Raw genomic sequence first — 24,699 nt, 5'->3', positions numbered from 1 at the left:
GTGGACGGTTGAATTTGCATGTTTTTAATCTAAACATCTAACCGTTCATAAACTCAAATGCACCACATATACCGGTAAGCTGTACAACTCTTAATGACAATGAACATGGTAACGAATTAAAGATCTCAAATCGAAGAATAGAAAAGTTGCACCTTGAGAAAATACGTTTCTTAGCGTTGCACCGTCCACAACAAACTGGCTAAGTAATACTACGAACAAAACACCAACCCCTCAAAATAAAGAAAACGCCGTCGTACCTCTAAAATCTTGTTTCCCTAAATTTCTGAAGAGAGGGACCGAAATACAGACAGAGATACAGGCATACAAAACTAGTTTCCTCAAGGAATAGTCAGGTGAAGAAAAAAACACTAAACCCACGCCTCATCTAAGGTTCCGTCCTCTCATGTAGTTTTTGGTTTTGGAGCTCTTTTCCTGAGTTGTTGTCTCTTTGGTATCAATGTCTTCATGCCTACGAAAAAGAGCAGAGCCCCGAAGAATGCCATGTTCTGCAAATCATACAAAGTAAATCAGTAACAATGATTTAGCAGTTTTTTCTTTGGTTTTTCAGCTTTGCACAGCATGCCTCTCTTAACCTATCTTATCACCTAAACAAATTGACCATGGGGCCCCCGATATTAATAAAAAGGGGCAGCCTTGTGCAAGCAGCTTCTAAGCTAAGGGAGGATCCAAGTCACAACGGAGCAACCTTACTCGTAGGCCAATAATCATACCGTCATTTACCAAAAAGAAAATGAATTATCCTCATTCCGTGAAATTTAAATACGACGACCAAAAAAGAAGCAAAATTACATTTTCATCTTGGAGTTTGATCCTACTCACCTTGATTCCAGCAGTTTAAAACTTAACAGAAGTACCATTCTAACCATATCAAATTTTTCCAAATTAGTCGTTTCCTCATCTTAGCATATACACGAGCCGTCAATTTACCAGTAAATTTACGGTTTCATCCCTATAGTTTTTCCCTGGTTGCTCAGTAACTCATACATGTTATGTCTACAAATTTGACGAAATATCTAATTTTAAAATTAAAAGGATAACCTTGTTGAGTCCTAAATCAAAGGGATCAACATTAAAATATGGGCAAAACAACACGTATTAAAAGTGTGAGAATAAGGAAACTTGATTGCTAACCTGAGTAAACTGAAAAAAGAGTTGATTGAATTCTTTCTTCTCGGGATCATAGTTGTAGAAATCATACAAGATAGGAGTAGCAATGGCCTGATGCAGAAGCTGCACAAAAATATAGCGAAACACATGTTTTAGCGGCTAATTATTGACCTACGGGTACAAAAACAAGATCGAGATCAGAGTCTCAGACAACCAAATCACAGTTACAAACCAGCAAATAGGCGCCAATAGAAGAACCAAAGATGAAGAGAAGACCCCCAATGCCCTTCAATGCCACCATGGCTGCCACTAAATGTTTGATCTGCCAATCACAAAGTACAAAAGTCACTTAGGTGCCAACTGAAAACGATATTTCATCAAAACATTAAGAAGTAACTGAACTCAAGTAATTAAACTAAAGTAGTCTCTTACTTCAATTTGTTTGGGCACTTGCACACCAGTGTGAGTTGACAGATGATTCGAGAAAACGTCGAATTTTGGTCTCAGATATTCGGCTGCGGGTCCCCCGTCCACGCCAAATTCATTGAACCTATAAATAGAAACCAACTGTAAGCATATGAACTGTCTCATCAAAATCAAGCCTCATACAAAATGAATGATGTGAACTCATAACAATTAACAAGTATCCATTTTAGATCAACAGTCCGACAACGTAACGTACTATCGTAATTACTAATCTACATACCAAATAAATGCAATATGCTTAAATCATATCGTTTTACAACTCATATTCTTCAATTAACTTGGATCCAACTACGAATGCATCACCAAAACTGAAAAAAAAAAAATTGATATAGAAAAACAAATAAATGGTAGCAAACAACAAATTACATAAAAAAAAAATTAAGAAAATCCATGCATGCATGTTTGATGAACTAAAATTATACATCAGATTTTGCATAATTTAAACTTCAAAAAAAAAAATTAAAAGAAGAAAATAAAAAACAGGGAGGGGAGACAGAGATCTGGGCTTACTCATGCCAAGCAGAGAGGAAGAAGACAGAGGCGAAAAGAAGGCGTCCAACGAACGAAACGAAAGCCATGGTCGGATGCCTGTACGAGGAGAGACCCAACTCTCGATGCGAAGGAAGGAGGAAACAAGTAACTCGGACGGACAGGGCGAGTGCGATAAGGGCGGAGTAGATCTAGGGAACGACGTCGTAAAGCGGGCGACAGATGCACGCGTTCGAAAATTTAAAAGAGTAAAGAGGTGGTTGGTTGGATTCGAATATCTGGTACTCTCGGGAGTATTATAATGGGGTGTACTCGTGGCTTATTGGTGAAAGTTTGGGGATCCGCGGGCCTACGCGTAATTCGCTAACCGATCATTTTGGTTGGATTTGTTTGTCTGTATTGGGGACTAACGTGGCGGTTTTGGAAAGAGTGTGTGAGCGTTGTTTTACATTTTTGCCCTTGCAATGTTATGAGATTTAAGTTAAAGTGCTCTTCGCCAGGTAGTTGTTTTGCATCTTTCATTGCTTGCATTTACTTTTGGGATAACAACATGCTACCCATTTAGATTTAGCGGTTTTCAAAATGGGTTACGGAGTTGTCATGATGTTTTGAAGTTGTATTTATGTTTTTTGGGTGTTCGGCATTACGGTAGATAGGAAAATTCAATGACATGATGATTATGAACTTCATTTTTTTTTTTGTTGATGTAGATGCCGCATTTGCATCAGATAAATAAAAAAGTAATCATTGAGTTTCTGATTAGTCTTTGTCATTGCCTCATATGATCTAAGATGATAACTAGTTGCACAGCTTTGTCATAATGGTGCAAGTGTGGCTTCTATAATGCCACATCAACCACATCATCAATTTAACTGAGGATCGTACAAGCAAACATAGAGTAGAAATTGATACCATTATGAAGACAACCCTTGAATTACCAATATAAGGAGGAGGTCTCGAAGATTGCCTTCACGGTCCAGTCGGGTCACAGAGAGCAATTTTTTTGTACATTCAGAATACGGGTATATAATGTTATAATTTGCTCAAACTATAACACGTGAGTTTTATTTACTAATATACTCTAAAAGTATGACATGTTAATAATATTGTCTACTTTTATTATAAAACGCAAAATGGTATAACGTTTAATTTGTATTTCTAGAACTTATAAAAGTTTCACCACCAGAAGAAAAGGAAAGTCGTTTACAAAAAAAGAAAAAAAAAAATTTATTGAAACAGAAGACTTTGGCAAATGCACTGCATAGATTGGATCCCGACAATTATAATAAGATGGAAAGTGAAAGGGGCAAAAGGAAAACATTATTTGAAAATAACGGGCATTGGTAGAATTGTAATTAAAGAAAGGAAGCAAATGCGTGCATGTTTTCCATTGGATCTGGATTATTCCATTATTCAATTCCACGACTCATCACGTATATTGTTTCTTTTCACACCCTCTCCCAGATTTCCTTTTCCTTTTTGGTTTTGTTACTTGAATATAATATTACATAATTATTCAAATTGAAAATCTAATGCATCTGCCCACATCTCATGACCTCATGCAGCAGCTGTAGTCATCAGATGTAGATCAAGGCAAGTCAAATGATCAGGGTTATTGAGTGTATTCACGGTAAAAGTTTGATTCTTTATTTTTTTTTAATTAAAAAAAAAATTGTAAGAAGAATATTACCTATATGCTCCGCCAAAATAAGTATAATTCAAATAATTGTTATCCCTCCTTAAGAATGACAACATTATATCATATTGGGTTTAGGGTTTAGTGTTCGAGGCCTAGCTTAAATTTGCCATTGTGATCCTCGCCTTTATCTTTAAGTGGGAATTCCACCTAGTACGCTGGCATGACCGATTGATTTTAATATAGAATTAGTTTGTAAAACAAATTTGGACACAACTTTTGTTGGGTTTTAAAAACCAAAACCAAAACTTATTGAAGCCAAACCATTAAATTTGTTTCAAAAAATAAAATTCAGAAAGTAAATTTTGTTCAATAAACAAGTGATAGGGTCAAATAAAATCACTTCTTGTCAGTTGTCACACAGTGAACCATGGTAAGTCGGGTCAAAGTCCACGGCCCTTGTCCGGTTCGGATTTGGACTATCCAAGGGAACCGGGCTTAAAAATTTGCTTCTTTAAATAAAGAAGCCGAAACAAAACGACCGCCCGCACACCAACCCCTCGGAGAGTACGAACCCCGTCGTTTTCGGCACTCTGTCGTCGCTTCTTCTTTCTCCTCTTCTGCACAAAACAATGGGTTTCGTCTCCTTCCTCGGCCGCGTCCTCTTCGCCTCCATCTTCATCCTCTCTGCTTGGCAAGCGTAAGCGCTCTCTCTCTCTCTGTCTCTCTCTCTAGATCTGCTGTATTAGGGCTTCTCTCTCTACCATACATGCTTACTCCTTTAACTTGTTTACTGTTAGCTGATTTATTTTGCTTTACTTCTCCGATTTAACTTTTGTAAGCATGTTTCCGTTGGTTTTTTTTCTCAGATTTCTGATGCCTCTGCATAACATGTTGTTGTATATGTGTATATATATACATCTGTGTGTTTGTGTGTTTGAAATTTTCGAAGTGAGATTTCAGTAAAAAAATATTGTTTTGTAAGAAAACAATTCAAGTGTTCTGGGTTGTTGTTACGACTTACTGTTCGATTTATTAGTGTTAAGAACTGACTGAGATCTATTAATCTGTGCTCAGTTTCCAAATCCCGGTTGTTTTAATTAATCTCGGCACGTAGAGAGAGTCAGGTGGTTGAATGAATTGTGAAGTTCTAGTAACCTTTTGTGTTGTCTTATGGAATCTTGATTAAGCATAATTTTTTCCGACACAAAACGAACTTATTTGCGTATCTGTGAAGTTTGGTTGGGTGCTTCTTGTCTGGTCTTCTGTAAATGAACTTTGGATTTCTTTTGCGACAGACAAGGATGTGGGTTTGGTGGAATTGTGTCTAACAACTTATTTTATATGTGTAGAATCTTTTTTGGCTCCCTAAATGCTGGTTTGGTTGAAATGTTGATTCAAGTGCTTGTTGTCGTTAAAAAACTTCCATGTGTATATAGTTGGGATCCAGTTTTCCGGTCTCGTTTGTTTGTTTTGGACGGAATAATTTCCATGTAGAGTATGGAATGGCACTTAAGTTGTTAAATTTAATTTCAATGTGGTTTCCATTTTCTCTATGGCGGTCGTAAAAAGTATTGTTATTTCTATACTTCAAGACCCCCCACCTTCGTATTCCTCAGCACCAGCACACACATATGTAAATTTATTTATTTGTGGATATTAGTCAAGGAATTGGCCATTGAGGTGCTCTGACCAATGTAGAGTGAGGAGGTTTTTGACACGTGCCAACGTTTAACTCACAAAGAAAAGAATGCAAGATAAAAGTTGTTACAGTTCCAGTTTATAGTTTGTAACTCCTCGCATGAGTTTTCTGCCCTGATATTGTTAAGTTTCAGTATCTTCAGGCGCTTTACCCGTTGGTTTGCTGTTGTTTTAACTTTTACATATTATTTACAGCCTTGATGCGTATCCGTTTGTATGCTATATTGCAAGAATTATGCACGACTTTGCTAGGCTTGTTGTTGAGATTGTCAAAAATTCTGTTGCACTTTGATGTGTTTAAAAATTAAAACAATATCATGTTCCTTTGTGTTGATGGCACATCTGTATATGTAGGTTTAATGAATTTGGTGTTGATGGTGGCCCTGCTGCAAAGGACTTGGCTCCCAAGTTTAATGTGTTCAAGAAAAATTTGTCTGCTAAGCTAGGGGTTGCAATACCGGAGATAGACGTAAGTATTTTTATTTCTTTCTCTGCAGTTTCTCCCTTGGATTCTATGGTCATGTTGCGCATTCGTAGTTTGATTTTTGATATGGGAATTTCTTGTACAGGTAAGACATTTAGCTGCTGGTGTGGTAGCAATGAAAGGGCTTGGAGGACTTCTATTCGTACTTAACAGTTCCTTTGGAGCTACTCTCCTGGTTAGTATTCATTTTTTCCAAGTTTCTGATCAACATATTAGGCTTTTGAAAATTATTGACACATGTAACGTTTTTCTTTTGTAGCTTCTACAATTGGCGATTACCACTCCCCTTATCTATGATTTCTACAACTACAGTCCTGAAAACGCCAAATTTGGCATACTCCTAAATGAGTTCATGCAGGTTGGTATACACTGCGTATTGCTTTATATGTTTGTTCATCGTTTATCAATATTCCATGTGAGTGGCAACTTAATCTGCTGAGATTCCATTTTCTTTGTTGCAGCACGCAGCGCTTTTTGGTGCGCTGCTGTTCTTCATTGGCATGAAGAACTCAATCCCAAAGAGGCAAGTCAAAAAGAAGGCGGCCCCAAAAACCAAAACGGGTTAGAAGTATATCAAGGGGGTAATAGATCTTCAAGAAGCGTTTAAATTTTAGGTTGTTGAAGTTGCTGCTGCTCCCCATACTTATGACGGGGAGGATAAGTATTCTTATCAACACTCTTGTAATTTTATTCGAATGTTCTTTGGTAGGATTCATTACTTTGATTATTCCCTGTTGTGGGGTTCAGAAACTCTGTTTACTTGAAGATCTGAATTGGTTGTGGCCTGGTGGTTTTCCTTTGCTCACAAGTCATACAATCTGCGCTTACTAAATGAAGCATAAGATTCAGAAATCGCCGGTGGTTGCGTTGGGGTCCGAGTGGCAGTGAGTGAGGAATGAGGGAGGTCAGGGATTGCTGACTAAGGTGAGTAAATGGTTTAGGGTTTATGGACTCTGGTTGGGGGAGTTATTTGGTAATGGTCCATTATGATCCAAGTTGATGGGGGTTGGTGTCGTTCCCTCTGTTAAAAGTGTTCTAAAAATGTCTACGATCGAGTAAATAGCTTTACGAATAAATGGATCAGATCGAATTGGAAAATATAAAGAATTGAAAAGGTTATGTCTTTCGTTATCTTTTTGTGGAAAACCATTAGGTATTAATATGTTAAGCAACTGTAGCTCGATGCTTAAATAGTATTTCTCTCCATAAAAAAATCACAAAGAAAGAACAAATAGAGGAGGAAGAGCGGGGCCTCGATGCTTAAATAGTGGCCGTGATGAGAGAGGAAAGGAAAAGAGAGGGAGATTTTATTTTCTTTACCGTTTTTCTTTTTATTTATTCATTTTTATTGTGTTTAGAATTTTAAATTTTTAAAAATTAATAATCTACTACTAAAATATTTGTTTTTTAATATTTTTTTCTCAAATATTTTCTCAAATATTTTTTTATTTTTTTCTCAAATATTTGTTTTTTAATTTTTTTTAATGGAAGAAGTTATTTGTTTTAACGGGTTGGCACGTATCCGGCAAAGAAAAGGGATTGCCCAGTTAAGCTTTTATCTTTTTTAACTTTTATTTTAATTATGGTAATTACTGTTTTATCCTTATCTTATTCTCATTTTATTAGTTTGTGTTTTCTTTATGTTAATGTATGGAAGGACAATTTTGAAAAAGAGGTTGACAAGCAATGTTTTGTTAATAAATAGTATTGATTGATTGGGTAAATGGGTCTATACAAATGTCACATCAGCATATAAAAATATTTTTGATAGGATTGGATTGTAAAGCACGGTTAGATTGATGTATGACACTCATATTCAAAGACATTATTAATCAAATTTATATTTTAAAGACCATCATAGGATAGTTTAATTTCAGAAATAATTTGTGTTAAAATCCATAATTTTATATTTTTAATTTACCGGAAGAGTCAAACTTAATACGTAAGAGGTTGACAATGACATATTGTCCATCCTAGTCAGCTGATTAGCCCACATATGTAAATAATCCATCAATTAACTTGACCACAATTAAAAATGACCTTAAAGTGTCAATGAAAAAAATTGTGTTCATATTGGCAAAATTAAAAATAATAAGATGGTCGGGACTTGGCAGATGAAGAGGAATAACCTAAACTTTTATCATATGTGCTATTGAAATAGGGTAGTCACATAAATCAAAAGTGATATTAGGTCAAAATCAGTCACAATAAATGTTTTTTTACCCTCTAGTTAATTTTTATTAAATTAGGTAAAACATACTAATAATTATAAATTTTATAACTCCAAAAATCCAATTGGAGAAAGAAAAAAAAAACCCTTAACTAACAACTTGTTATGTTGTAATGTTTTATTTATTTATTTATTTTATTTCATTAATGTTGTAATGTTCTAACCAAATCTCAATCATGGCAATACTTAAGAACAGTTTGATAACTATTTCGTTTTTCATTTTTTATTTTTTATTTTTTTAATTAAAAATTTGTTTGGTAATTAATTACTTTTTTTTTTAATTGAAAATTTGTTTGGTAATTAATTACTTATTTGAGTTTGTTGAAAAATTAGCTCCGGTTTCCTAAGATATTAAATCGGTCTGGTTCAGACCAGGCTTGGGTTGAAATAGAAGGTTGGCCCGTGACGACCCATTTTCCAGACCCAGAAATAAATAGAGGAAAACAAGAGACTCACCGTAAGCAGTGAAACACACAAAGCGAAGCAACATCAAGGAGGCGAACCGCCATTTGAAGCTCCATGGTATGGACCCTCTCTCTCACTCTCTATCTATCTATCTATCTATCTCTCGTTGTAATTTACACAGCTTGTGCCTTGCTACTTCCCAGGATTACCTGAAATCCGTGGTTCCCTCACAGCTGCTCTCCGAGCGAGGATCCAATCTGGTCATCATCAACCCAGGTACCTAATTTCCCACTTTTTTACAGCTCCATTCGATTTTTCAGCATAAACCCATCAAAGTTTACAAAGCAAATCGCAAAACCCACATCCCCATTTCAAATTTTAGTCACTAATTTTTGTCCTTTCAATTTTGGGTTGTTGTTGTTTTGGGAGCTCAGGTTCTGCAAACATCAGAATTGGCCTTGCTTCGAAGGACACCCCTCTTAATATTCCACATTGCATCGCATGGCACACCACGCAGGAGCCCAGGAGAAATGTTCAAGACCAGGTTTCGTGTTGTTCCTTAAACTTTACGTACTATTTTAGTGTTTCGTAGGGTTCGGTCGCGATTGATTGTTGATGTTTTTAGTTTCTTTTGGATTGCTTTTGGGTTTCAGCTGCTCAATACTCAAGTTACGACTACGCAGTACATGGAGCGGGAAAAGGCCTACGATATGGTGAGTCTATGCGCATTGCTTTGTTTGATGCGTTAACTTGTTAGATTTGTATTTGGAGTTTGAATTTAAGCTTTATTGTTTCTGCCATTTTGAAGATTGCGTCGTTCTTGAAGATTCCGTTTATAGATGAAGAGGTTGGAAATAATTCTTACCCACGCAAGGTACGCATATTTTCTGCTTGAAATTAGCATTGTGTTTGTTCGTTTTCATACAGATAGTGCGCTATGCACCTTCCCTACCAATGTAAAAGGAGCTTGATCTTTATGATTTGGACATTGGTGATTATGTGTTTTGTTCATTGAAAATGAAATGATGAAGCTGATGTGCAGATGGGACGCGTTGATGGACTTAATCCACAGAATAGTAGAAAGGACACATCATTTGATTGGACAGATGTGTACCAAAAGGAACCTAGTTCGTCTTCAGCATTAGGTCATACAAGAGTCCTTGTATATCAGTTGTTCTACTTTTCTTGATTGCGTGTATGGACATTTAACTTGATATTATTCCACTGCAACCGATATTGTCTTATTTGGCACACATTTCCTCAAATAGTCATGTTAACTGTGCAGAAAGTTCAGAGAATAAAGGCACAACTAGCGAGTCTTTAGGCCAGCACAGAGATGCAAATACTGAGGAGCTTGGCTCTAGCAATCACAAATACAAAAAGGTCATCTATGGTGAGGAAGCACTAAAAATATCCCCCATGGCACCATATACCTTACATCGTCCTATACGTAGAGGTCACCTAAATATTTCGCTACATTATCCCATGCAGCAGGTACAGTTCCTGTTTTCATTATCATTTTAACTCAGAGATATGAATCGACTTTGGTTGAGTTGCCATTGTAGAATTTCAACTTCACATGGGTTCTGATTACATCTTCTCCTAAGAAATTTTTGGGATGACATGTGACATGTTTCATCACAATAAATTGAGAAAATCTAGTAATTTAAACTTTTATGCTTTAATGCATTATTCAATACATAAAAGTAAAAGTTTCTAATTTTCATGAGATACTGAATCTCATTTACATTTTGCATGTTTTGTTAGGTACTTGAAGACGTACATGCTATTTGGGATTTTATTTTGACAGAGAAACTGCACATCCCTCTACATGAAAGACACAAGTATGCAGCTATGCTCGTCCTTCCAGAAACATTTGATAATCGAGGTACTCAAAATTGTAGTCTGTTCTTTAGATTGAGAAATTACTCCTTTGTCCTCACATTTGTCTGTCTTAGTCATTGGACTTCCATGGCTATAAGTTGTTTTTATTTCAAAATTTGTATCCACTGCCATTTAGGATTGCCAACTGTTTCTATTTTTTAGAAATGCATTCCTACTTTATCTAGGTATTTTACTTCTTCTGTTTTAGTGGAAATATTTGCTAACACAAGGTGAGTGCTACACGATCTGCAAATCCTTTTACTTGATGAATGATGTGTGTCAATCAGAACTTATATGGATAACCGTAACTTTATGTAAAGAATTTTTTTCCATCTCACTGAAGAAGAGGTTCTTCCTAAGTATACTAGTGACAACAAGAAAAATTCATTTAGAACTAGCCTGTTTCAACTTGAAGTTCGACATATCCTTCCTCATTATCCAAGTTGGACATATCCTTCCTCATTATCAGTTTATCCTATAAGAAAAAAAATGCTTTTATCAAAACCCCCGTTTTGCATCCTTCTCAAAGAGCTTATAAGTTTCGTTGAGCTGATATCAATTTTACCAGGGGACTACACAATTTGGATATAGAAATGTTTGGACTCTGCTATTACTGAAACAACTTGTTATTATTGTTACAATACGTAGTGGTGATAATTTGCATATCATGTTGTAGTTTGTAGCTTTCTGTTCATAACAATGTCCTTCTATCTAATTGGTGTTATCTATTTAAAGGTCTCTGCTAGTTGGTTTTGTAATGCCTTTCCACAAGGAAGTGTGAACTGTGTTTTCCAATATACTAGGTGGCACTGCAATTTACTTTACAATGTTTATCTGACACATTAGGTGTAACTGTAGGGTGTAACCATCTTTATCTAACTTTAAAGACAAAATACAACTTCACCATTTTGCCTTGGATTTATGATTCATCTCACACCTGTTGTGCAATCAGTAGTGTCTTTTTATGTGAAACGGAAATCATGTCAATGTACTAAATGATACATCCTTTAACCATAACAACAATGTATCATACAGTTTATACTCCCTTGCGCTTCTGTGATTTTTTTTATTTATCTTGGCCTATTCTAATTCTGTTTATGGAAATTTATTGTTTGCTTGAATATATAAAAACATTGCCTTGGGAAACTATGGTCATATTTTATAATTTGTCATTTTCTCCAAGCAGAAATAAAGGAATTGTTGTCAATAGTCTTGCGTGACTTGCGTTTTAGCTCAGCAGTGGTACATCAGGTGGGGAAATTTTTTCTGTATAAATCTATGCTCAATGAGATAATGCCACAATTAGAGTTATCATTTAACTTTTCTATTTTTTTCTCAGTGCTATTGACAATCTTTTTCCTCAATTGATGATTTCCTATTTTTGCAGTACAAATTGTTGTGTGTCACTGACTCTTCATGGTCTCACCCTTGTACATGATGATTTTATTGTGTTCGTTACCACAGGAAGGTCTAGCTGCAGCTTTTGGGAATGGATTATCAACAGCTTGTGTTGTTAAGATGGGTGCTCAGGTGACATCAGTTATTTGCATTGAGGTAACTGCCATTTCCATACCTTCTCTTCCCATCTATTTAACATAAAGAAAGAAACTCAAAAAGCATAAATATATCATTCCATACAGTCCCTGCATATCTGTTCATGCTTTCAGAACCAACATGAAAAAATGCATGCTTAGTTATTCAGTTAGAGGCATTTCCTAAAATCACTTTTGTATGTGTGTGTATGCATGTATGTATATGTATTGGATTTAGCAAATGAGTGTGCGTGTGTGTGAGCTTCAATTAAGGGATCCCTCAAATGAGGTTACTTTACACTGTCACTGCCATCTCTCTTTTCTTTCGCAAGTGTGTTATTACTTTTAAACATCCTTTATAAAATTTCATGCTGAATAAATAAAAGAAAAACTAACTCCTTTTGTAGCTTTTTGGTCTTATATCAATAGCATGCTGAATTATGCCTAAATCATTAGAGTTGGTCTTCCACTTATGATAATGTATCGTTTGTCTCTTCTGTTGTCCAGGATGGAGCAGCTTTACCTCATACAGAGAAAACTTTACCTTTTGGTGGAGAGGTGGGTTCTGTTTTAGAATTTCTGAAGTTTTGACTAGCTAGTAGCTACAAGAATGAAATAAATATTCTACCCTTGTTTCTGTAACTGTTGCTCATCCATGTTAACTAAAACCCTAAAAAGATGATGTTCACACTCAGTAGCTGTTTCTTAATGATGCAAAGCTTGAAGTCTTTATTTTTACGATTCATCGCATGATTCATATCTTACTCTTCATCACACTTGTTCTTTTGCGTATTTGCTTCTCAAATTTTTCTTCTCTCTTGATGGTGATATATATCATGTTTTATTCTTTTGAATTGGTATGTCCTTCAAATTCCTTCAGTTTGTGCTTACAATGTGATGGTGCATCAATTCCTCTTTAGCACATCAGCACTGGGCTAATTCTGCCATCATGTATTTATTCCACTGCAAAGGCCTTTTAGTTCTTCTTTGTTAACTTGCTCATCTTGTAACCTCTTTCTTTACCTTTTAATTTCCCGTTAATGAAATAAATGTTGATTTAACAAGTTTCATGTTCCATCCAACCTTTTCTTTGTGAAGTTAAATTGTATGTGTATTTTTTCAGGACATTTCAAGATGCCTTCTTTGGACTCAAAGACATCATCAGACATGGCCACAAATTCGTACTGACATGTTCACCAAGCCGATAGATCTCTTGATGCTTAACAGACTAAAAGAGTCTTATTGTGAGATTAAAGTTAGTTCTCTTACTTGTTTCTTGTTTGGTCTTGGATTTTCTATGTAATGTATCTTCTGTCATCTGCCCTAGTTTCTTTTAGTGATACATGATTCACGCCAGTAATACATGCATGCATATACATATGGACAAGAAGTCCATCTGAGGAAAGCCAAAAGATGCTTAAAAGTACCAAAAAACAAAAATTATTACAGAGCTCCCGCTAGTCTAGATGAATTGGAACATTGGTTGTAGACATGACGTCCCAAAGAGAGGCAGGTTGAGTATCACACTATCATGCTAGTGATGATTCTCTTAAACTAGGTTATACCTTCAGTAATGTTGTGTATGATGCCATCTAGATTTTTTTGGCCACCCTACACTCTAGTGGGGTTGTATGTATGTATAATATTTCTGTGTTCAGTTTTCAATTAATGTAATTATCTCGTGAGGACTACCTACAAGACAACGCACACATATGTTATGTCTTATTTCATAACTTTGATCCAATAGGTGGTTTTCCTTTTTATAAGTTTGTTTTCTCCCCCTGTATGTTTTGTTTGAAAAAAAAAAATTATTATAAGTAACGAGCCAATCATATTTTCTTTCCAGAATATATGAAGATCTAGTATACAATTTGAGGTTTCACAGTGCAATGAAAAGTTAAAAGAAAGCTTTTCAGGTCATGGTGAATCATCTATAGAACACAGATGTGAAGCTAATTCTCTATAACGTAATCATATATTCAGGTCTGTCAAAGTCCCTTCATGTTGAAAGAAGGTTTATTATCGAGTGCTTGATTTAAAAGGCTATATTTTAGTAATTGAATTGAATGGAGTGTATGGCCAAATAGTGTAGAATGTGTTGGACAAGGGTCCTTTACCTTGGTTCTTGGGTTTTGCTTTTCAAATTACTTAGTTTCCTTTATACAGGAGGGGGAGCTTGATGCTGTTGGTGTAGTTCATTCTTATGAAGATGGCATGCCAGCTGGATCTCATAAGACAAGATTAACTGCTCTCAATGTGTGTCTCTTAAAGTGAATTATAGCTGCCTTAATCCTAAAATATAACTTTCAGGGAACAAAATTTATTATAATTTTATGTTGCATAGGTCCCTCCTATGGGTTTGTTCTTCCCAATGCTTTTGGTCCCAGATGCATATCCTCCACCGCCAAGTGTTTGGTCAGTAATGTTTTCCAAGCTAAACTTCTCTGCAACATAATAATAATTGGGATAAATTAGTCATTCTTGATAAATATTCGATTGGTTAATTGCATAGGTTTCGTGACTATGAAGACATGCTAGAAGATACGTGGCACATGGAATTTCCCAGAAGACCTGAAATGTCAGATGGCTTGTTTTCCAGCATGAATACCGGGTATCCAATGTGGGACAGCTACCCAGCTTTTTCAGCTAAACCAAAGAAAGAAGAAAAAATTGGCCTTGCAGAAGCCATAACGAGTAGCATTCTTTCAACAGGTAGGTTTCTAGAGTGTCACTTACAATGCTTTTCTATCTGATACCTAAGCACCACTTGGTGGTTTGTTGACAGGACGTATAGACCTCCAAAGAAAATTGTTCTGCAGTATACTATTGGTGAGTTTGTCACTTAAGATATACAATGTGTTTCTATATTTGCTTACTTGGTGTAGAAATGAAGAAATGACCTATTTCATGTTTTAGATTGGTGGAGTGGCTTTGACAAGAGGTCTTGTTCCTGCAGTGGAGGAAAGGTCAGTTCATCTTAAACAAGCCTACTTATTTGATTAATATTTGTGATTATGGTTATGCTTATGATGTTCTAATACGGTATCAGAGCCAGGTTCGCCCACTTGTGAATCCCAACAATACACGTGTCTATGTCACCCAATGTGTTCTCCATGTGTTTGCCTCGAGTATCGCCACACGTGAGGGTGCATGGAGAGTTGTCTCACATTGGAAAGTTAAGGAAACCTTGAATGGAATCATGAGTATGGTTACTCCTCCCACTGCCAATTGGTTTTGGGTGTAACCTCAACTTCCTTTAGAGAAACCCACCAATGTGGAGTTTGATTCCTTGGCGTAGAATTTTGCTAAGTTAGACTTGTGGTTTATGTTCATAAACTCATAGCTTAGGCAATTAAGCTTCGTGTTTGCACAATGCAAGATGAATAGTAGTTGTTGGGATGGCGAGTTTTTAGTTCATAGGTCTCAGTCTCCATGCTTGGAAAAGTTGTTTGCTGTGTGCCCCTCTTTACGTTGACCCTAGCACAACTTTCTGCTGAATTTCTGGTTTTTAAGTACACACCAATAAAATTGGATACTTATGCGAGCTTGATATGCCCGTGTGCTTATTTAATAAAGGCTATTGAATGGGGATGGACCGTTCACGCAAGAGATACAGACACCCTTATAAGATTAAATTATCATTCTCCTTTTGGCAGGGTTTTACATGCAATTCCTTCAAATGAAGCGATTGATACTGTTGAGGTTAGTTTATTACTTATATCCTCGATGGTTTTAATCCTTTTCTTTTTTTTTTCTTGTAACCGAAATAAACTCGACCATAGTTTTTCATATGTGGTCTATATCATGTTAAATAGGTCTTGCAATCAAGATCAAATCCAACTTTTGTACCATGGAAAGGTGGTGCGGTAAGTCAAGCATCCTCTACCTTTTTAATACATAGTTGTATGCATCTTATGTAGTTGGTGATTGTAGGGAGAGGTTACCGTTTTAGTATATACTTGTGCGCTTGTTTTAGTTGTCTGTCTGTGGCTAATGGCATCCACCAAACGTGTCTTTTGCTGGTTGCACTTTTCATCAAGTTACCAACTTAGCATGTACTGTGCTTCACAACAGATTCTTGGAATTCTTGATATTGGTCGGGATGCTTGGATACATCGTGACGACTGGATTCGCAATGGGATTCACATTGGAAGTGGGAGAAAGTACAAGGACTCTTATTTTCTTCAAGCACAGGCAATGTGTTACATTAATTCGTAGAAGGTGACACCTGCTCTTAATTACATGAACTTAATTGAAGATGCTATCGGCTCCCTAGTAATGTCAATGTTAGTCGGGGCTTTGGCAGTTAACCGACTCTGTAACTTATTTAGTCTTTCAGACGAAAGCATTGGGTGCCCGTAAAGAGGCAATGCATCTTTCTTTTTACTACTCTAAAAGCGTTAATCATTTTCCTTTGTTAAAACAAGAGTAAATTGCCATTTATCTCAACTTAAATTACTAGGTAGCTGCCAGTATGCCCTATGAACTAACCTTCAAGCAATTTACTTGTTAAACTATTAGGTTTATGTAGTTTAGGGTAGGGGCCAAATTGGCTTAAAATTTCACTTACTCCAGTCCCACATCGATGAAACGAAGAGGGGCGAGGAAGGACGTGGTACAAAATGGAGGCGGTGGGGATATTCTGGGGTTTAAAAGGGTCAGTTGGCTAAATATGCCACTCACCCTTGATTGGTGAGTGCCGTATGGATATCAAGACATATGGCTGACATAATTTGTGGGAGTTCCTAGGGTTGGCTCGCTTTGGCCCACCCTCCATTTTTATTACTCACAATATTTTTCACACTTTAGAAATGTCCTTCGATGATTTATTTAACAGACATCCTCTTTTCCCTTCACAAAACAGTTTAACATCCGTATCGGCTACGAAAGTTGTTCTTTCATGCCTTCAAATCTAAAGTGAAATTTGAAGGTTTGGTTGGAGATGTTCTTAGAAGCCTCCGCCAGTTAGATAGATCTCTCACGTGCTCAATGCACCATATGGCAATGATTCTTACCAAACACAAGCAAGTGATACAGTTTTTTATTTTTATTTTTTTTTACATTTTGTCTTCTCTCTCCTCTTAGTTGTACGAATCACAAATAAAAGACGCTATTAAAACTGTGCATTGAATGCAAGCGAGCTTCTCTACAATATGACTCAACAAGTCATTTAAATCAACTAGTTTGGCAGGAGTGGCCTAGTCACTACCAAGTGCCAAACGTGTCCCATCCCCTCTAATTCTGGGCTCCCAAATAATAGACGTACACAGATTAGACGGCTTGTAATTCATAATCTATGATTAGTATTTCAATTTGATTTCAGGAGGAAGGCAATCCAATAATACAAACGGGGAGGCGATTCTTTGGTGGTCTAAAAAGTAATATTTTTAAAGCATCTCCAATAAAAATGTCAAATGTCTAAAACAGGAATCAAATTCCTGATAGAATGCCATGTGGTAAAATTTGAAGGCATGATGAAACCCTATTTGGCATGTCAAACTAAAATGTCAAATTTCATTTTTATAGTTGATATTACAAAATAACATTTTGAAAAGTCTCTTATTCCAACCGACTAATGGAGATGTCAAATCAAAATGGTTTTTTGTTATTTACAAAATCAAGTGGGTCAAAATTGAAGAAATAATAATTAATAAGTGAAGAAAAATAAAGAAACATGAGGGCTCTAAAAACAAATTGGCATTGCTTTACATCTTTTTGGTGATGCTTCAACTTCTTTAGAAGCACTTATTATAAAGTGATAGCACGCCAAGAATTTAATTGAATAGGAAACACTTTAGTACATTATTCACGTGAACACTCTCTCCATAGGGCACTCGTGTAGGAAGGACATTTAATTTAAGACCATCTCCAACCGAAAAGTCCAGAAGGCCGAAAATAACCTTAAAATCGTCTCCAATTGAGGTCAGGCCAAAGGGCTCGTGGGCCCCACTGGACAAAAAAGGGTCAAAGGGCCAATTGGACGGGCTAAAAATTTTGAATCTCAATGGCTAGTTGACATCAGCTAGCCGTTACTTTTTATTTTTTTTACATTTTTTTTGGCCAAAAATTTAAAAATAATATTTAATTAAGGCCCAAAAAGGTGATTGGTTTTATGTGGGGATGTTGCTTTTATAAGCATGTTTGATTGCTCAAACCTCTCCCATAATTGATCTGGGACAAATATAATGGGTGTCACACATGCAAGTTTTTGCTTGCTCAATTCTCTCCCGATGTGGGACAAATATAATGGGTGCCCCAAATATAAGCTTCCTATTAGAGATGGTAAATGTGCATTTATACATGTAACTATCTCAAACTAAGCTGTACTAGTATTTGGACACTTAAATTAAAAAATTAATTTAATATACAACTATTAACCGTCACAAGTAGACATGAAAGCGGTGCCAATTACTGACACATCCAGACCTGGAAAGTCCAATTGGACTTCGAATCGAGTTGTGATGGGCGACACCTTGAGGTGACCTAACCATAAGGGTAAGTGATGAGAAAAAGTGAATAAATTAAAACTAAACTAGAACTAATTAAAATTCAACAGTGAAAGAGTGCGCAGTCGTGGGTGCACATCACCCCCTATCCGTTGGTCGATGTGGGATGTGACAATTACTACGACGAAGTGTTTTCACAATTTTATTTTAAATATTTAATTATCTTACATTTAATTTAAGTTGTTGTAGCTTTTAAATTTTAGTAATAAATTATGTTTGACCCTTGGTTGGATATAGTAAGAAATATGGTCTTGTTCATTAAAATATTAATTTCTTAGAGAACCAGAAAGCTAAAACGAACCATCTGAACAACCTTCAATTGGTGCTAAACGTAAATGTGAGCATATATACATTGCCTAGAACAAATTTATTTCCGATAAACGTCCAAGATCACTTTTACACATATTTTAATGAGTGTTGTTATTGGCACTAGCACTTACTGCAAAGTGAAAATTTTCAGCCACATTTCGAAAGAAAATTGAGGGTAAATAATCTATTTCTTATTTCCTTAGCTTTCTTATGTAGTCTTACATAAAATGATTCACACATTTGACCACTGAAATCATCAAATTTCAATTCAAACCTCTTGAGTTTCAAATTATTCCCTAAATGCCCCACTAAATCGGAGAAGATGACAGACTCAGAGCTTTGCCTTTGGAGTAGCAATCGCCACTCCAAGCACTCCACACAACTCCGGATACAAGCTCTTCCTGATCTCCGCGTAAACGTCGCCGTTCCACTTCCTCTTCCCCAACTGCTCCCCCAGGCGCACCGCAGCCTCCACCGTGCTCTCCGCGCTATCGTGCGCCGACTCCACGATCCCCATTTTCACCGCCTCCTCTCCCTTCACCTTCATCCCCCTCAGCATCACGTCCCTCCGACCCGACACCGACCCGATCTTCGACCGAAACGCCGCCGTGAAGTAGTCCGGGAACGGCAGCCCCAAATCGACCTCGCTCATGTACAGCACACCTCTGTCGCGCCTCATCAGGAAGTAATCGTGGCTCAGGGCGAACAAGAAGCCGGCTGCGGCGGCGTGGCCTTGGACTGCGGCGATCGTCGGCATCGGGAGCGAGAGGAGCGCGACGACGACCGGCTTGAAGGCGAGGACCATTTGATTGAGGCGGGCACGGGCAGCGGTGGCGGAGCCGGCGGATTGGGCCCAGCCGAGGTCGAAGCCATTAGAGAAGAACTTGCCTTGGGCGGTGGTGATGAGGACGGAGCCGCGCGTGGCTTGGGACTTGGCTTCGGCGATGGCGGAGAGGAGGGAGTCGATGATTGGGAGGCCGAGGCGGTGGTCGTCGTCTCCGGTGAGGGTTAGGAAGAAGAGATCGCCGCGCTTCTCTAATGTGCACATTGCTTTTGCTGCAGCTGAGGAGAGTCCTTTGGGTTGTGTCTTGGTTTTCTCGTTATCTTTTTTTTTATTATGACTTTTTTGTTTATTCGTAATCGGGTCACACTTGCAAATACCAACCAATCCGGTTCGTACCCGGTTTAGTTTGGGTTTGAAAGACCGGGAAAGATTTGGCGCTGACTCCATAGTTTTGTACTCTTTCGCCTAACTTTTTACCTCTTTCCCTTTTTCTCTAAAATTTAATTATAATGGTATTTATTTCCCTCTTGAATAATATTATTTGTTTTTAATTGGGCATTGGCAATAATTTAATTACAACATTGATGGATGTTGCAAAGGGGTGGTCAATTTTATTGGATCTCTCGGAGTCCCCTATGAAGAAAAGAGGGAGAGGGTTTTGAACAAGTTCAACGACACCGAAGGGGAAATGGTAAGCTACAAGGATCACATTCTGTTTCTTTGCTGTCATAGTTTGTCAGCAATCTTCTTGCTAGTTAGAATATTTTGGGAATGTATTATGTTTCAGGTGTTGCTGACGTCCATGAAAACCCCCATCTTTGTAGCTATAATTTGGATGTTTCTGGTAACACTAATCATTTCATCCCTGATGTTAAAAACATCGTCTTTGCCCTTTTTTAGGATCCGTGGTGGAATCCTGCAGTCGAGGAGAGGGGCAAGCGATCATGAGAATTCATCGCATTGGACAACTGATCCCGAAACACGAGCGATTGAGAAGCTCAAAAAGATTTGCTTTGCGCATTGCAGGACACGGTGGACGAGCGAATGCAACAAGTCTAGGCGAGGAAGCAGAGAATGATCGCCGGAGCTCTCACCGACAAGGAAGAGTTCGATATGCCGGAATTGATGAGCTCAAAATGCTTTTCACCTAGGTCATCATACAAGGATGTTCAAAAGAGAAAGTTTGCATTTGGGGATTTTCTCTGTGTAAATCATGGGGCTCTCTCTTTGTATTCATATTTTTGGTCCTAGAAATTTAGCATACTTATGCAAAAATGCCTCTTGCACGCACGCACGTTAGTGCGTGCAGAGAGGCTAGTAAATAATTAAATATGCGAGTATTCTGGGAAAATGACGTTTATACCCTTTGAGACAGAGACTATCTGGTTTGACTAGGTATTTCTGTAATTTTCCCAAATGCTAGAGGACTAGGTATTTCTGTAATTTTCCCAACGGCTCTGATATTGGTTACGTGGTCACTTGTAAGCCTTAATCAACACCATTAGTTTTAATGGTGTTGATTAAGGCTTACAAGTGACCACGTAACCATCATCAGAGCTGTTGGTCGGAGATAGTTGACACGTCGTTCTTTTTTGATGTCGTCCAACCAGATAATAATAATAATAATAAACTAATTAATAAAAAAAGGTCAAAATCCAGGGGAGCAAAAACTGCAAGCTGCAAGCGTTACACGGTAATGCCCAAAACAGTCGGTGGTGGGGCCCACGTCTAAATTGGTAGCGTAAAATCTAGATGCCTTTCGGTTGGGAGGTTTTGTTGGCTCGGTCGTAGCTCCAGCTGCCTACTCGCTTTTCGGCTCAGCTTCATATTTTTATTTTATTATTATTAAATAAAGAGTTCAAAACAATTACAATAATTGTAGGAGATGATAAAGGTTTGAACATGGAAGTAGAAATTAACAGTGTATCCACTAGTACATGTACTCATCCTCAGATTGTCTGCACTTTCCGATATTCCATTGTTAAAGTTTGGGAGGAGAAGGGAAGCTTCACCATTGACATACGCGTAAAACGTTGAAATTGTTGCATTGTTTTCATTTAGTTGATGCATTTCATGATGGGATCTTCGTTTAGGCGCGCAAGTTTTTTTCTTTCAACTGTTTATTTTGTTTTATTTTATTTTTCAAATAAGTCAAGTTCAAGTAGGGGTGGGTTTAGAAACCAAAAATCGAAAAAAATCTGACTAAACACTGAACCGAAATTGAAAAAAAAAAAAAAAAAAAAAAAAAAAAACCGAACCTTATTGGCTTAGTTTCAATTTTGGAGGTTTGGGAAACCGAACCGAACCGAATCTCTTTACACTTTATAAATGTATGCCCCTAATGTTTCTTTTGTAAAACTTTGTTGCCAAGTTTGAAACTAAGCCTAAGGCTTTTTCAAGGTATTGGTTCAATTAGGGAGGATATTTCATTGGTTATAAAAGAAAGTTTTGGAAGACTTTGGAACTTGGAAAGACTTATCTATTTGTTTGTTTTTTTTAATGAATACGGTGATCATTTTTCTTTGCAGTTGATGTTGTTGATAGAATAGAATTGGTTTATATGATATTGTATATATACTACCTTCCCACTTTCCACTTTCCCATTTTCTTATTATTATCTAACAATGCAAGCCTCTTTTCTAAACTCCATATTAAAAAATATCAAGTTTTATAAAATAAGAAAAACCAAAAGCGAACAAAACCAAACAAAAAAGAAAAACCAAACTGAAAAAAAAAAAAAAAAACTGAAAAAAAAATTGAACCGAATCAAACTGAACCGAAATTTCAGTTTTGGCAAAAACCGAACCGAATGAATTCGAACCCACCCCTAAGTTTAACTTGTTATTTGAAACTTAAATCATATGAACTATTCAAAAAGGCCAAACTAAATAACCTGATTGGTTTACAAAAAATAAAATAATAATTCGAGTGGTTTGGTTAGTTTTTACATTCATCTATCTCCCCTTCTCAAAATTTCTTTACATTTAATGGGTAAACAACTTCTCAATCATTACCTAACTTTCAGTACGAAGTTTCCTTTTTTTTTTTTTTTTTTTTTTTTTTTTTTTTGAAAATTAGAAGCATTTCATTTCCAGGGCTGTAGCCAAAAGAGCAAAGGAAGCCAACCAAGGCTAACAACATCTGAACATAGAGAATCCCCTTGCACGCATCCTTCCTATTTAGGTCTCTTTTTCACTAATTTTGAGTCTTTCGATCAAAATAACTTTACTACTGCCTGATTGAAATTGGATAATAACTTAGTTAAACCAGTCCAAATTAATCACTAAGTGATTAGTTATGCCAATGGTTTGATGCCTAAACCAAAACCATGATGTTGTAGTGGTACGAAGTGTTGTTGTTCGAGGTTTAATCAAACCAAATAAAGACTGCAACTAGCCCTAATTAGCCTAATTTCTATGTCACACAAATCAAATATATATTAATGCACTAAAATATTGTCCATAAGCACAGTGTCAGTGTAGTTCCAATTTTGCCCTCGCTTAGTTTGTGTTATTACAAGTCTTGAATGTCTCTTCGGTTTGCTGAGTTTCCGAGCGATCGTCCACTCCCTTCGACATCATATACCTGGGATTTGGATCCTCTCCGGATCCCTCTCTGGGGATCTCGAGGATCAAGGCACAAGAACCGTTCATCAAAGATCGTGCAGCCACAATTAAATACTTTTTATATTTTTAACAATAAAGCAATCTTGTTTTACGTTAAAAACATTTAATTATAGATGCACGATCTTTAATGAACGACCCTTATGTCTTGATCCCGGATCCCAAGGGAGGGGATCAGGAGAGGATCCAAATCCATATACCTGAAGCGAGAAAACTCAATTTTCTCCTCTACTGGTTTGTTCTTGCTCAACTTGGATTCAAACCAAAAATCTTCCCACCGAGTCCGACCTTATTTCTCTATGCTCCTTGCTTCCCCTAACCCTAGAATCCAAATTTCAGGAGCGAATTCGCTCGAGATCGTTCCAATTCTTGGTTGTGATGAATTTGATTTGATTGAGAATATGTGACCGTGATCAGAATCATGGGTCTTGTAAACCCCTAAACTCCAACATTTCTCCGCTTATGATGTGTGTGAGTGACGTGAATGTTAAATCCAGTTTGGTGATAAGGTAAACAAAAAACCAAATTGTTTTTTATTTCTTAAAAAGTGAAAAAAAACCAATTCAGTCTTCAAATGTTGAAAATCTGGAAAATCGGTTAAACCAAAACGTACCCAAAACGAAGTAAAAATTAACGCGCGTTCCGTGTGTTTGAGAGTCGTATTTTGTTGGAGTGATACAGCCAAAGTCGGGGCTTGAAGGAGCCAAAGCCGCGTGCCAACCATACGCCTTTCTCTCTCCTCCCTCTCCCTCGCTTATACATATTCACACCCCCTCACCACTTCCTTACGTAGTTCCATCTGTTGCACACCAAATCCCAAATCCATCGCGCTCTCTCTCTCCCGTCCGAGATCTCAGCCAAATCAAATCAATGGCAGAAGCACCGCGACCGAGTTCCGGCAACCGCCGCCAGCCCAGCCGCCTCCAGCGGCGAGCCCCGCCCCCGTCTTCCCTTCAAATAGACCGCGTCCCCGATTGGAATGTCGCCATCCCCCTCCTCTCCCCTCTTGTCTCCCCCGATCAACCGATCGAGACCAAATCCCGTGACGACTCGCGGTACCAGCGCCAGCACCAGCAGAAGGAGCTCCCGCGCCACCATCATCAGGGCGCGGAGGCTGACAAGTCGGCGCAGGTGGCGGTGTTCAAGAAGTGGCAGCACCCTGCGGCTCCGTTTTGCTACGAGCCGGCTCAGATGGTCCGGCCTTTCGTTCCTGTGTAGTTGGTCAGCCGGATTCAATCTAATTTAGAAGGGTTCTGATGGACCCTTATTAATTTGTAAAAACAGTCTGTGTAGATCTCATCTAACGGTGTATATGCGTTCATCTTAGTCGATTTGTGATCAAGCATGCACCTGATTTTGCCAATTGTTTCGTACATATTCCCCTAGAAAATTTGCTAATTCCTATTTGGGTTCGTTTGTTGATTAATGCTATGATTCCTTTATCAATACGTAATGTGTGTATAATCAGAATATAAATTGAATTGAATTAACTCTTATATCAA

General features: G+C 37.4%; 5 protein-coding genes and 1 non-coding gene across 6 annotated transcripts; 4 read left to right on the top strand and 2 right to left on the bottom strand.

The window, feature by feature from the left end:
- Nucleotides 1-233: 233 nt before the first annotated feature.
- On the bottom strand, nt 234-2,377 carry LOC103967484. Its single transcript, XM_009380733.3, has 5 exons — nt 2,125-2,377; nt 1,561-1,678; nt 1,361-1,450; nt 1,153-1,251; nt 234-506 (listed from the first exon to the last, which is right to left on the bottom strand). The coding sequence occupies exons 1-5, from the start codon at nt 2,190-2,192 to the stop codon at nt 402-404; spliced, it is 480 nt and encodes a 159-aa protein (XP_009379008.2). The 5' UTR covers nt 2,193-2,377; the 3' UTR covers nt 234-401.
- A 1,903-nt stretch (nt 2,378-4,280) lies between these two features.
- LOC103967485 lies at nt 4,281-6,689 on the top strand. The gene is made up of 5 exons (XM_009380734.3): nt 4,281-4,439; nt 5,795-5,909; nt 6,010-6,099; nt 6,184-6,282; nt 6,386-6,689. Exons 1-5 carry the CDS (start codon nt 4,372-4,374, stop codon nt 6,488-6,490), a joined length of 477 nt encoding a protein of 158 aa, XP_009379009.2. The 5' UTR covers nt 4,281-4,371; the 3' UTR covers nt 6,491-6,689.
- A 1,841-nt stretch (nt 6,690-8,530) lies between these two features.
- On the top strand, nt 8,531-16,364 carry LOC103967489 (actin-related protein 9). The gene is made up of 20 exons (XM_018652409.2): nt 8,531-8,676; nt 8,763-8,835; nt 8,994-9,103; nt 9,213-9,272; nt 9,368-9,433; nt 9,602-9,704; nt 9,845-10,053; nt 10,327-10,447; nt 11,630-11,694; nt 11,908-11,997; nt 12,483-12,533; nt 13,099-13,230; nt 14,142-14,231; nt 14,320-14,390; nt 14,488-14,687; nt 14,761-14,804; nt 14,892-14,941; nt 15,632-15,677; nt 15,791-15,841; nt 16,050-16,364. The coding sequence occupies exons 1-20, from the start codon at nt 8,674-8,676 to the stop codon at nt 16,191-16,193; spliced, it is 1,779 nt and encodes a 592-aa protein (XP_018507925.1). The 5' UTR covers nt 8,531-8,673; the 3' UTR covers nt 16,194-16,364.
- Nucleotides 16,365-16,625: 261 nt separating this feature from the next.
- On the top strand, nt 16,626-16,751 carry LOC125472800. Its single transcript, XR_007254700.1, has one exon. It is a non-coding gene; the product is annotated as a U11 spliceosomal RNA (small nuclear RNA).
- Nucleotides 16,752-18,959: 2,208 nt separating this feature from the next.
- Nucleotides 18,960-19,910, bottom strand: LOC103967488 (enoyl-CoA delta isomerase 2, peroxisomal-like). Its single transcript, XM_009380739.3, has one exon. It carries the CDS (start codon nt 19,836-19,838, stop codon nt 19,122-19,124), a length of 717 nt encoding a protein of 238 aa, XP_009379014.2. The 5' UTR covers nt 19,839-19,910; the 3' UTR covers nt 18,960-19,121.
- A 4,142-nt stretch (nt 19,911-24,052) lies between these two features.
- LOC103967487 (uncharacterized protein At4g14450, chloroplastic) lies at nt 24,053-24,699 on the top strand. The gene has a single exon (XM_009380738.3). The coding sequence runs from the start codon at nt 24,068-24,070 to the stop codon at nt 24,413-24,415; it is 348 nt and encodes a 115-aa protein (XP_009379013.2). The 5' UTR covers nt 24,053-24,067; the 3' UTR covers nt 24,416-24,699.

This window comes from the organism of the source record quoted next, unplaced genomic scaffold (genome assembly GCF_019419815.1).
Source record: "Pyrus x bretschneideri cultivar Hongxiangsu unplaced genomic scaffold, Pyrus_bretschneideri_v1 Contig73, whole genome shotgun sequence".
Classification (NCBI taxonomy): Eukaryota; Viridiplantae; Streptophyta; class Magnoliopsida; order Rosales; family Rosaceae; genus Pyrus; species Pyrus x bretschneideri.
The sequence above is the reverse complement of the archived record's forward strand: the minus strand, read 5'-3'. Positions and strand labels throughout refer to the sequence as shown.